General features: G+C 44.0%; 1 protein-coding gene across 11 annotated transcripts in view; it reads right to left on the minus strand.

Moving 5' to 3' along the window:
- The window catches only part of TRIM37 (tripartite motif containing 37), a 171955-nt gene that overhangs the window by 151818 nt on the left and 7109 nt on the right, over positions 1-13028 (minus strand). For 10 of the 11 annotated variants that reach the window (XM_070060979.1, XM_051824777.2, XM_070060978.1 and 7 more), the window contains exon 3: positions 4462-4502. The exons of the other annotated variant lie outside the window; for it this stretch is intronic. In XM_070060979.1, coding sequence (XP_069917080.1) covers positions 4462-4502 — 41 coding nt within the window. The remainder of the gene's footprint in view (positions 1-4461; positions 4503-13028) is intronic. 11 annotated transcript variants of the gene reach the window in all.

Raw genomic sequence — 13028 nt, forward strand, 5'->3', positions numbered from 1 at the left:
AAATAATTACTGACAATGTGGATTACAGATTGAATCCTCAACTCCTTTGGTCTAAAACTATACTGTTCAAAATGACAGTCACTAGCTATATCAGACTATTCAAATTTTGTTTTTTTTTTTTAAATATTAGTCATGTCCTGTCATTTTTTGTACAGTTTTATTTTTTTTAAAGATGTATTTATTTACTTGAAAGTCAGGGTTGGCCGGCACCGCGGCTCAATAGGCTAATTCTCCACCTAGCGGCGCCGGCACACTGGGTTCTTTCCCAGTTGCCCCTCTTCCAGGCCAGCTCTCTGCTGTGGCCCGGGAAGGCAGTGGAGGATGGCCCAAGTGCTTGGGCCCTGCACCCCATGGGAGACCAGGAGAAGCACCTGGCTCCTGCCTTTAGATCAGCGCAGCGCGCCGGCCGCAACGCACCAGCCGTGGCGGCCATTGGAGGCTGAACCAACGGCAAAAGGAAGACCTTTCTCTCTGTCTGTCTCTCTCACTATCCACTCTGCCTGTCAAAAAAAAAAAAAAAGAAAAAGAAAGAAAGAAAGAAAGAAAGAAAGAAAGAAAGAAAGAAAGAAAGAAAGAAAGAAAGAAAGAAAGAAAGAAAGAAAGAAAGAAGTCAGGGTTACACAGAGAGAGAAGGAGAGGCAGAGAGAGGTCTTCCATCCGCTGGTTCAATCCCTATTTGGCTGCAACGGCTAGAGCTGCACCAATCCAGAGCCAGGAGCTTCTTCCGGGTCTCTAATGCGGGTACAGGGGCTCAAGCACTTGGGCCATCTTCTACTGCTTTCCCAGGCCATAGCAGAGAGCTGGATCAGAAGTGGAGCAGCCAGGACTCGAACCAAAACCCATATGGGATTCCAGCACCAAAGGCGGCAGCTTTACCCATTACGCCACAGCACAGGCCCTGGACTATTCAAATTAAGATGAAAATTAAGGGCCAGTGTTGTGGCACAGCAGGTTAAGCTGCCATATGACAATAGAATCCCATATCCAAGTGCCAATTCGAGTCCTGACTATACTGCTTCCTATCCAGCTACCTGCTAATGTGCCTGGGAAGGCAGCCAAGGATATCCCAAGAACATGGCTCCTGTCACCCACGTAGGAGACCGGAATGAAGCTTTCGGTTCCTGGCATCAGGCTGGCCCAGAATGGGCTGTTGCGGCCGTTTAAGAAGTGAACTAAAATTTGGATTATCTCTGTCTCTCTCCCTCTCTGTCACTCATTTTGAATAAATAAAAATATCTTTTTAAAAAATGTTTTAAAAAATTAAAATTAAATAAAACGGGCTGGCGCTGTGGCATAGCAGGCTAAGCTTCCACCTGCAGTGCCAGCATCCCATATGGACTCCAGCTCATGACCTGACTGCTACAGTTCTGATCCAGCTCTCTGCTGAAAGACTAGGAAAACAGTGGAAGAAGGCCCAAGTGCTTGGGCACCTGCAGCCACTGGGAGATCTGTAAGAAACCCTGGCTCTGGCTTCCTTCAGATCAACACAGTTCCAGCCATTGTGGCCATTTGAAGAGTGAACCAGCAGATGGAAGACCTTTTTCTCTATCTCCACCTCTCCCTATAATCCTACCTCACAAATAAATAAATAAAATCTTTACAAAAAATTAAATAAAAATTAAATTTCATCACAGTTATACCAGACCACATTTCAGATGCTCAATAACCACAATAGTGACTACCGTTTTAGTGCAGGAATAGAACATTTCAATCATTACAGCAAGTTCCATTTCATAGTGCTGGCTAGAATACAAGCTAACGTGACCAAAGTAAACAATACCAGAAAAACGGGTGAGGACTGGCGCTGTGGCATAGCGCATAAAGAACCATATGCAGTGCCAGCATATGGGCACTGGTTCAAGTCCCGGCTGCTCCACTTCCAATCCAGCTCTCTGCTGTGGCCTGGGAAAGCAGTAGAAGATGGCCCAAGTCCTTAGGCCCCTGCACCCACGTGGGAGACCTGGAAGAAGCTCGTGATTCCTGTCTCCAGATCAGCACAGCTCTGGCCATTGCGGCAAGTTGGGGAGTGAACCAGCAGATGGAAGACCTCTCTTTCTCTCTGCCTCTCCTTCTCTCTCTATGTAACTCTGACTTTCAAATAAATAAATAAATCTTAAAAAAAAAAAAAAAAAAGAAGAAGAAGAAGAGGGTGGCGCTGTGGTGCAGCGGATAAAGCTACCATGCAGTGCCAGCATCCCATATGGGCGCCAGTTCGAGTCCCGGCTGCTCCACTTCCAATCCAGCTCTCTGCTGTGGCCTGGGAAAGCAGTAGAAGATGGCCCAGGTCCTTCGGCCTCTGCACCCGCGTGGGAGACCCGGAAGAAACTCCTGGCTCCTGGCTCCTGGCTTCGGATCGGCACAGCTCCGGCCATTGCAGCCAATTGGGGAATGAACCAGCGGATGGAAGATCTCTCTCTCTCTCTCTCTCTCTCTCTCTGTGCAACTCTTAATTTTGAATAAATAAGTAAATCTTTAATAAAATAAAAATTAAAAAAGAAAAAGAAAAATGGGTGTAAAGGAGCACTTTGGCATCATTATTTGAAATAATCCAAAGTGGAAGCAATCTAAATATCTCTCAATATGGGCATAAATAAGTCAAGGCATACTCATACACTCAAACATTCTCAAAACGACTCCATGTATACACAACATCAAGCAAAGATATCTACCATACTTTACATTTTAAAAGTAAATTACAGGCCGGCGCTGTGGCTCACTAGGCTAATCCTCCACCTAGCGGCACCGGCACACCGGGTTCTAGTCCCAGTTGGGGCGCCGGATTCTGTCCCGGTTGTCCCTCTTCCAGGCCAGCTCTCTGCTGTGGCCAGGGAGTGCAGTGGAGGATGGCCCAAGGGCTTGGGCCCTGCACCCCATGGGAGACCAGGAGAAGCACCTGGCTCCTGCCTTCGGATCAGCGCGGTGAGCCAGCCTCAGCGCGCCAGCCGTGGCAGCCATTGGAGGGTGAACCAACGGCAAAAGGAAGACCTTTCTTTCTGTCTCTCTCACTATCCACTCTGCCTGTCAAAAAAAAAAAAAAAGTAAATTACAAAACAGTATTATATCATTTGTGTGTTTTAAGAAAAAGCATACATGGGGCCAACGCTGTAGCGCAGTGGGAAAAGCCACCGCCTACAGTGCAGGCATGCCATACGGGTGCCAGTTCAAGTCCTGGCTGATCCACTTGCGATCCAGCTCTCTGCTGTGGCGTAGGAGAGCGGTACAGGATGACCCAAGTCCTTGGGTCCCTGCACCCACGTGGGAGACCTGGAGGAGGCTCCTGGCTCCTGGCTTCAGATTGGCGCAGCTCCAGCCATTGCGGCCACCTGGGGAGTGAATCAGCGGATGGAAGACCTCTCTCTCTCTCTCCTTTTTTCTCTGTGTAACTCTTTCAAATAAATAAATATTTTTTTAAAAAGTATACATGCACAGCCGGCACCGCGGCTCACTAGGGTAATCCTCCGCCTGCAGTGCCGGCACACCGGGTTCTAGTCCCGGTCGGGGCGCTAGATTCTGTCCTGGTTGCCCCTCTTCCAGGCCAGCTCTCTGCTGTGGCCAAGGAGTGCAGTGGAGGAGACCTGCTCTCTGTCTCTCTCACTGTCCACTCTGCCTGTCAAAAAAAAAAAAAAAAACACTTAAAAAAAAATACATGCATAGATATCAGTAATGCATAGGAAAATGTGAACAGATATAAACCTAAATATTTTTTCAGAAAAATTTATTTTATGAAAAGAGTATCAGAAAACTTTTTATTTATTTAGTCTTCTTAACTGGTCTTTTTTTCTTTTTTTTTTTTTTTTGGACAGGCAGAGTGGACAATGAGAGAGAGAGAGAGAGAGAGACACAGAGAGAAAGGTCTTCCTTTGCCGTTGGTTCACCCTCCAATGGCCACTGTGGCTGGCGTGCTGCGGCCAGCGCACCGCGCTGATCCGATGGCAGCAGCCAAGGGCTTCTCCTGGTCTCCATGCAGGTGCAGGGCCCAAGGACCTGGGCAATCCTGCACTGCCTTCCCGGACCACAGCAGAGAGCTGGACTGGAAGAAGGGCAACCGGAACAAAATCCAGTGCCCTGACCAGGACTAGAACCCGATGTGCCAGCGCCGCAAGGCGGAGGATTAGCCTATTGAGCCGCAGCACCGGCCCTTAAGTGATCTTTTTAACCACAAACACTTAAAAACAATTTTTTTAATTACAAAACCAAAGTTAAGTTATATGATGATTTTCCAAAACAGGCATCTGTATAACCATATCAATGTAATCCATTCTATAATATTCTAAGTCAGTTAAGTCACTCTCTGCATTTCTGTTACTAAACAGAATGTTTTTATTTTTGATTCAACTACAGTCACAAATAAGAGAAACGTGGCACTGCAGAATCAACTTGTCTTTATGAATCTGGGGCACACTCTGACCCCACTGCCCTACTATTTTCTAAATTCAAAAACAATTGTAGAAAACAACTTACCGGCAATGAGGACACTGAGCTCTCTGCTCTGTCAGCCAGCGCTAAGGAGGCAAAAGAATCAGATTTTAATTGTAAACACATGAGTACTTGAATCGGTATATATACTGGATACTTGTAAATTAGATTTAATGAGTTTAATTCTCTAGTGCCTAAGTTTTTTTGTTTTTAAAGATTTATCTATTTTAAAGACAGAGTCAAAGAGAGGTAGAGACAGAGAGAGAGGTCTTCCATCTGCTGCTTCACTCCCCAGATGGTCACAACGGCCGGAGCTGAGCCAATCCAAACCCAGGAGCCATCCCACATGGGTGCAGGGGCCCAAGGACCTGGGCCTTCTTCTTCTGCTTTCCCAGGCAGAGCGCTGGATCAGAAGAGCAGCAGCCAAGACTCGAACTGGCACACATATGGGATGCCGGCACTTCAGGCCAGGGCTTTAACCTACTGCACCACAGCGCCAGCCCCTCCAGTGCCTAAATTAATTTTAGAGGCACCTAAAGAAATTATAGGCCAGCCACTAACTCTCTCATGATAATCATAATGAGAATAAACTTCAAAAAAACAGAATTCATCCCAAAAATAGTTAAGTTGTTCCTAATAGGAAAGGAAGTGATTCTATTAGGACTATTTAGTTCTCATCAGGAAGATTTAATCTTCACAAAACAATAATGACATGTCACTCTACCCTCAAAAATGAATCATAATGATTTACTTTTTACCAACTCACCATAAAATCCCTAAGAAAGTATAAGATACAATTAAATGTGTTTATTTACTTATATATTTTGAGCGGCAAAGAAAAAGTAATTTCCCACACACTGGTTCACCTCAACACCAACAGCTGAAGCCAAACATGGGTAGCAGGGACTCAATTACTTGAGTCATCATCTGTTCCCTCCTAGGGTATTAGCAGTAAGCTGAAATTGGAAGTGGAGCTAGGACTCAAACACGGTACTCCAATGTGGGATGCCAATATCCCACAAAGCATCTTAACGCCAGCCCCATAAATTTCATTTTTAAAAAGCAAACTAGGGGCCGGCACTGTGGCACAGTGGGTAAAGCCACTGCTGGCATGCCATATGGGTGCCGGTTCAAGTCCTGGTTGCTCCATTTCCAATCCAACTCTCTGCTATGGCCTGGGAAAGCAGTAGAAGATGGCCCAGGTCCTTGGGCTCCTGTACCTGTGTGGGAAGACCCAAAGGAAGCTCCTGGTTCCTGGCTTTGGATCAACACAGCTTCAGTAATTGCGGCCAACTGGGGATTGAGCCAGTGGATGGAAGACCTCTCTCTCTCTCTCTCTCTCTCTCTCTCTCTCTCTTCCTCTCCTCTCTCAGTGTAACTCTGAATTTCAAATAAACAAATAAATCTTTAAAAAAATTTAAAAAGCAAACTAGTTCTGAGGCATATGCATTATGCACATGTAATAAATTAAACCTAAAATATGAAGAAACAATACAACAAAACTTGAAAGTCTTGAAAGAGTTTCATAATTCATTAATTTATATATCCGGGTACTGGCACCAGTGTTTTTTGGCATAGTGGGTAAAGCTGCTACCTGCAACACCGGCCTCACAAATGGGTGCCAGTTCAAGTCCCAGCTGCTCTACTTCCAATCCAGCTCCCTGCTAATGGCCTGGGAAAAACAGCCTAAGATGGCCTAAGTGCTTGGGCCCCCGCACCCATGTAGCAGACCCAGAAACTCCTAGCTTTGGACCAAAACAGCTCCAGCCACTGCAGCCATTTGGGGAGTGAACCAGAGGATGGAAAACTTCTGTGTGTCTCTCTCTCTTTCTGTAACTCTGCCTCTCAAATAAATAATCTTTAATATATATATATATTCATTAAATTCCTTCAATTTCTTCAGGAAGATTGTCAAAGAGATATCACAATTAGAAGACAGGTATTGCGCAACCTCATTCACAAGGTTATATGAAAAATATAAAAAAAAATTGTTGAACAAAAGAGACAGAGAATCCCCATCTGCTACTTCATTCCTCAAATGCCTGCACCAACTGAGGCCAGGTCATGACTGGAGCCAAGAGCTGGGAACATCTTCGAGAACTCCCACGTGAGTACCAAGAACCCAATTAGTTGAGCTACCTAACTGCTGCCTCCCAGGGTTTGCACTAGCAAGGAGCTAGCTAGAGTCAGGAGCTAGAAGCAGGAATTTGAACTCAGGCATTCCAGTTTGGAATGTAAGCATCTTACCCACTATGGTAAATGCCCACTCCCGATGAAAAATTAGACACAGATTTATTGCAACCAAAATTTGGTGCAGTTAAGATGCCACTTGAGACACATACAGACCATATCAGAGTACCTGGGTTCAAGACCAGATCCACAACAAATTTCAGCTTCCTGCTAATGCACACTCCAGGAGGCAACAAGCAATAGCTCAAGTTGTTAGGTCCCTACCACCCACATGGAAGAAATGGACCGAGTGCCTGTCTCCATGCTCTGGCTATTGTGGACATTTGAAGAGTAAACCACAGAAAAGAGCTGTGTGAGTTTATTCCTCAAATTAGAATAGTCCTAAACAGCACTCTGGCCTCAGAATCAGCCCTTAAGGCATTCAGATCTGGCTGAAGAGCCCCTGAGAGTACTTTAGGCATGGAAAGCCAAGACACTCCAGCAAAACCCTAAATAAAAGATCCCTGCGAGTGAAATCCCAGTGGAAAGAACAGGACATCAAAGAAGGAGGTACCTTTCTCTGAAGGGAGGAAAGAACTTCCACTTTGACTATGACCTTGTCTAAAAAAGATCAGAGTTGGTGAACTCATGACAAGAGCCTAGGGTGATTACTGACGCCATAAACAAGAGTGTCAAATTGTTAATTCAACAACAGGAGTCACTGTGCACTTAATCCTCATGTAGGATCTCTGTCCTTAATGTGTTGTACATGTAAATTAATGCTATCACTAGTACTCAAACAGTACTCTTTACACTTTGCGTTTCTGTGTGGGTGCAAACTGTTGAAATCTTTACTTAATATATACTAAATTGATCTTCTGTATATAAAGATAATTGAAAATGAATCTTGATGTGAATGGAATGGGAGAGGGAGCAGGAGATGGGAGGGGTGCAGGTGGGAGGAAAGTTATGGGCGGGGGAAGCCACTGTAATCCATAAGCTGGACTTTGGAAATTTATATTTATTAAATAAAAGTTTAAAAAAAGATACTTACTAAAGAAATTATGTTAAGGAAACCATAAAAAAAAAAAACAGCAAAATAATTCAGAAGCATTTTAAAATGATTAGAAACCATGACCACATGGGATTTATTCCTGGAATACAAAGATGACTCAACATACAAAATTAAATGTAACACACGCCGGCACCATGGCTCAATGGGCTAATCCTCCACCTTGCGGCGCCGGCACACCGGGTTCTAGTCCCGGTCGGGGCGCCGGATTCTGTCCCAGTTGCCCCTCTTCCAGGCCAGCTCTCTGCTGTGGCCAGGGAAGGCAGTGGAGGATGGCCCAAGTGCTTGGGCCCTGCACCCCATGGGAGACCAGGAGAAGCACCTGGCTTCTGCCTTCGGATCAGCGCGGTGCGCCGGCTGCAGTGCGCCAGCCTAGGCGGCCATTGGAGGGTGAACCAATGGCAAAGGAAGACCTTTCTCTCTGTCTTTCTCTCTCACTGTCCACTCTGCCTGTCAAAAAAATAAAAATAAAATTAACACACCAAATTAACAGAATAAAAAGAAGGAAAAGGGTCCAGTGCTGTGGCTCAGCAGGTTAACACCCTGCCTGAAGCACCGGCATCCCATATGGGTGCCGGTTCTAGTCCCAGATGCTCCTCTTCCCATCCAGCTCCCTGCTATAGCCTGGGAAAGCAGAAGACGGCCCAAGTCCTTGGGCCCCTGCACCCACGTGGGAGACCCGGAAGACGCATCTGGCTCCTGGCTTGGGATCGGTGCAGTTCCGGCCAATGCTGCCAACTGGGGAGTGAACAATTGGATGGAAGACCTCTCTCTCTGCCTCTCCTTTTTCTGTGTAACTCTTACTTTCAAATAAATAAATCTTAAAAAAAAAAAAAAAAAAAGAAAGAAAGAAAAGGAAAAAAACACCACGATCATCTTCACTATGCAGAAAACACATTTAACAAATTCAATATCCTGGGGCCGACGCCGTGGCTCACTAGGTTAATCCTCCGCCTGCGGTGCTGGCATCCCATATGGGCGCCAGGTTCTAGTCCCGGTTGCTCCTCTTCCAGTCCAGCTCTCTGCTGTGGCCCTGGACGGCAGCAGAGGACGGCCCGAGTGCTTGGGCCCCTGCACCCGTATGGGAGACCAGGAGGAGGCACCTGGCTCCTGGGTTCAGATCGGCGCAGTACGCCGGCCGTAGCAGCCATTTGGGGAGTGAACCAATGGAAGGAAGACCTTTCTCTGTCTCTCTCTCTCTCTGTCTATAACCCTACCTGTCAAATAAATTAAAAATAAAAAATTCAATATCCTTTCATGGTAAAAATACTCAGTAAACTAGAAGGGAATTTCCTAAACCTGATAAAGCTACATATAGGACAGCACCGTGGCTCAATAGGCTAATCCTCCACCTGCGGCGCCAGCACCCTGGGTTCTAGTCCCAGTCGGGGTGCCAAAATCTGTCCCGGTGCTCCTGTTCCAGGCCAGCTCTCTGTTGTGACCCGGGAAGGCAGTGGAGGATGGCCCAAGTCCTTGGGCCCTGCACCCGCATGGGAGACCAGGAGAACCACCTGGTTCCTGGCTTTGGAACAGTGCGGTGCGTCGGCTGCAGCAGCCACTGGAGGGGTGAACCAACAGAAAAAGGAAGACCTTTCTCTCTGTCTCTCTCTCTCTCTGTCTACTTTGTATATCAAAAAAAAAAAAAAAAGAAAAAGAAAAAAGCTACATATAAAAAATTCACAAACATACAAACATCATACTCAATAGTTAAAGATGAAAAGCTTTTCCCTTAAAATTAAGAAAAAGACAAGGATGTCAACTTTCACCACATTTACTCAACATAAGACTGAAGATTCCAGCCATAGTAATCAATAAAGAAAAAGAAATAAAAGGCACCCCTCCAACTTGAAAAGTAAAAAATCTGTTTGCAAATGACATGATTTCACAAAATACTGCTAAAGCTAATAAATTCAGCAGCTGCAATATGCAAAAATACATAAAGTTTTATTTCTATATATTAGCAACGGACAACCCAAGAAAAGAAATTACAAATACATTTACAATAGCATCAAAAAGAAAAAAAAATAAACTTCAGGAATTGGAAGACACACTGGAAAACTACAAAACATTGCTGAAAGAGATCAAAGAAGTCCCAAATAAATAAAAAGACATACCATGTTCATGGATTGGAAAGTGTAATATTGTTAAAATGATACTAACTAAAGCACTCTACAAAAATCAATTCAATCCCTATAAAATTCCCAACTTTTTGAAGATATGAAAGAAAATATTCTAAAATTCATATGGAATCCCAAAAGGCCCCAAATAGTCAAAACTGTCATGAAAAAATAAAGTTTGAGAACTCACACTTAAAGAATACTACAAAACTACAGTAACTAGTGTCATACTTGCAGGACAGAAATAGAAACCAATAGAATAGAGAACCCACAAAATATTTTATGATTCCATTTATGTGAAAAATAGTTAAACAGAAAGAAAGTAGATTAGTGGTTAAAAGGGGATAGGAGAGGGGAGTTACAGGATGTCACTGTTTAATAAGGGCAGAATTTCAGTCAGGGATGACAAACTAGTACTGGAAATGGATAGTTGTGATGCCTGCACAACAATATGAATGTACTTAATGCCAAACTATATATACACTTAAAAACAGTTAAAATGGAAAATTTCACAATATCTAGTTCTTATAATTTAACAAAAGAAAGTTAGAATTACCATTTGAAAAAGCAATTCTACTCCTAGCTATACAGTCAAAAGAAATAAAAGCAGGGGCCAGGGCTGTGGCATAGTGGGTAAAGCCACTTCCTTCAGTGCCAGCAGCCCCTATCAGTGCTGGTGTGAGTCCTGGCTGTTCCACTACTGATCCAGCTCCCTGCTAATTTACCTGAGAAAGCAGTGGAAGATGACCCAAGTGCTTGGGACTCTGCACCCACATGGGAGACCTAGAAGAAGCTCATAGTTCTTGGCTCCTGGCTTCAGATCAGACCAGCTACAGCCATTGCAGCAGATCGATCGATTTATCTCTCTCTCTCTCTCTCTCTCTCTCTCTGCCTCTCTGTGACTTTGCCTTTCAAATAAGTAAATAAATCTTAAAAAAAAAAAAAAAGGAGTTTGGCAATTTGTTAAAAAGTTAAACATACGTCTACCATACAATCTAGCCATAACATTACTAATTACCCCATGAGAAAAGAAAGCTTAAGTCCATTCAAAGACTTGTATGCAAATGTACATACAAGTGTTTTAAGAATTAACAAAAAACTGGAAGCATCTCATGTCCAACAAGAGGTGAATGGATAAACAAATTGTGGCATAAGCATTCTCAGAAATAAAAAGGAGTACAACAACATGGATAAATGTCAAAATACTTTTGCTAGGATTGAGCATTTAGCCTAGTGCTTAAGACACCTGTGTCACACATTGCAGTGCCTAGGTTTGATTCCCAGTTCTGGCTCCTATTTGCAGCTTCCACCTACACAGATCCTGAAAAGCAGTAGTGTTGGCTCAAGTAAATGGACTCCTGCCACCCATGTGGGAAATCCAGACTGTACTCCCAGCTTCTGGCTCCAGCCCTGCTATAGGCCCTGCCACTGCAGGCATTTGGAGAGTGAAGCAAAGGATGAAAGCTCTCGCTGTCTTATTTCTCTGTCTCTCTGCCTTTCAAAGAAAAAACTTTTTATTAAGTAAAAAAAGTCAGACATATACAAGTGCATGCTATATGATGCCACCTGTATAAAATTTCAGAAAATGCAAACTTATCTACAGTGATAGAAAGCATATCAGTTGGCCAAAGACAAGACAAGTGAAGGGAAGGACTACCAAGAGGCATAAGGAAACTTGGATATAACAAATATATTCATTATTCTGACTATAGTTGTAGTTTAACAAGTACATACACATTTCAAAATTTATCAAACTGTATATTTTAAATGTGTAGTTTATTGTATAAAAATATACCTAATTAAAATGGCTGGCAAAATAAATAAATAAATAAACTCAAGGGGCCAGCACTGTGGCACAAGTGGGTTAAAGCCTTGACCTGAAGCGCCGGCATCCCATATGGGTGCCGGTTCTAGTCCTGGCTGCTGCTCTTCTGATCCAGCTCTCTGCTATGGCCTGGGAAAGCAGTAGAAGATGGCCCAAGTCCTTGGGCCCCTGCACCCACGTGGGAGACCCGAAAGAAGCTCCCGGCTTCGGATCAGCACAGCTCCAGCCGTGCGGCCATCTGGAGAGTGAACCAGCAGATAGAAGACCTCTCTCTCTGCCTCTACCTCTCCTGTAACTCTTTCAAATAAATAAATCTTAAAAAAAAATAAATAAACTCAATAAACATAGGCAAACACAAATAGTGCTATCAATACTGAATACAGGGGAAAACTGGATGAGAAAGATAGTGCCAAAAAATGGAGAAAATGTTTAAAATATTACCAAGTCATGAGGGAGAATCAATTGAGTATAACTAAATGAGGGAGATCTAGTGAAAACACAGCCCACCTTGTGGTTTGGAAGCACGAGCTAGCCATAGGTAGGGCACAAGCCTGGGGCGAGTCCAGTTGTAGTCTGTCACCAGCTACGGGGTGACTTTGGACAAGTCTCTTCACGAGAACTTTGTTTTATTCAACATACAAACATCCAGACCATCACAGACAAACCTCCATGGTCAAATGAACAGAAATGGAATGTGAGAAAAGGGAAGACATTCACACAAAAAAATTTCAATTTAGTGAGGGTGGGGTACCCAATTTCTCAAAGACTTTGCTCCTGGATCTATCCCATATTTCTCCAGCATCATTACTTAATGCCTCTTTACTGGTTCAGATTCACTAAAAAAACCTTAAAAAAAAGTTGCCTTCTCAGGAGCCGGCACTGTGGCATAATGGGTTAAGCTGCCGCTTGAAGTGCTGGCATCCCATATGGGTGCCAGTTTGAGTCCTGGCTGCTCCACTTCCAATCCAGCTCTCTGCTGCTGTGCCTGGGAAAACAGCAGAAAATGGCCCAAGCACTTGCGCCCCTATACTCACATAGGGAGACCTGGAAGAAGCTCCTGGCTCCTAGCTTTAAATCAGTCCAGCTCTGGCCATTGTGGCCATTTGAGGAGTGAACCAATGGCTGGAATATTTCTTTCTCTTTCTGTAACTCTGCTTTTCAAATACAAAAATAAATCTTAGAAAAAAAAGTTGCCATCCAATATTTCCCTTCAATAGTGCCTTCCTTCTCTCTTTACAATAAAATCCAGTGGACTTTTTTTTTTTACATTTGTGTCTTATTTCTTCTCATTCTCTCCCATCAGGTTGTTTTGTTTTTTTTTTTTTTAAGATTTATTTACTTATTTGAGGGGCCGGTGCTGTGGCACAGCAGGTAAAGCCGCTACCTGCAGTGACGGCATCCCAAATGGACGCCAGTTCAAGTCTCAGCT

Source organism: Oryctolagus cuniculus, chromosome 17 (genome assembly GCF_964237555.1).
Source record: "Oryctolagus cuniculus chromosome 17, mOryCun1.1, whole genome shotgun sequence".
In the NCBI taxonomy this organism is placed as follows: Eukaryota; Metazoa; Chordata; class Mammalia; order Lagomorpha; family Leporidae; genus Oryctolagus; species Oryctolagus cuniculus.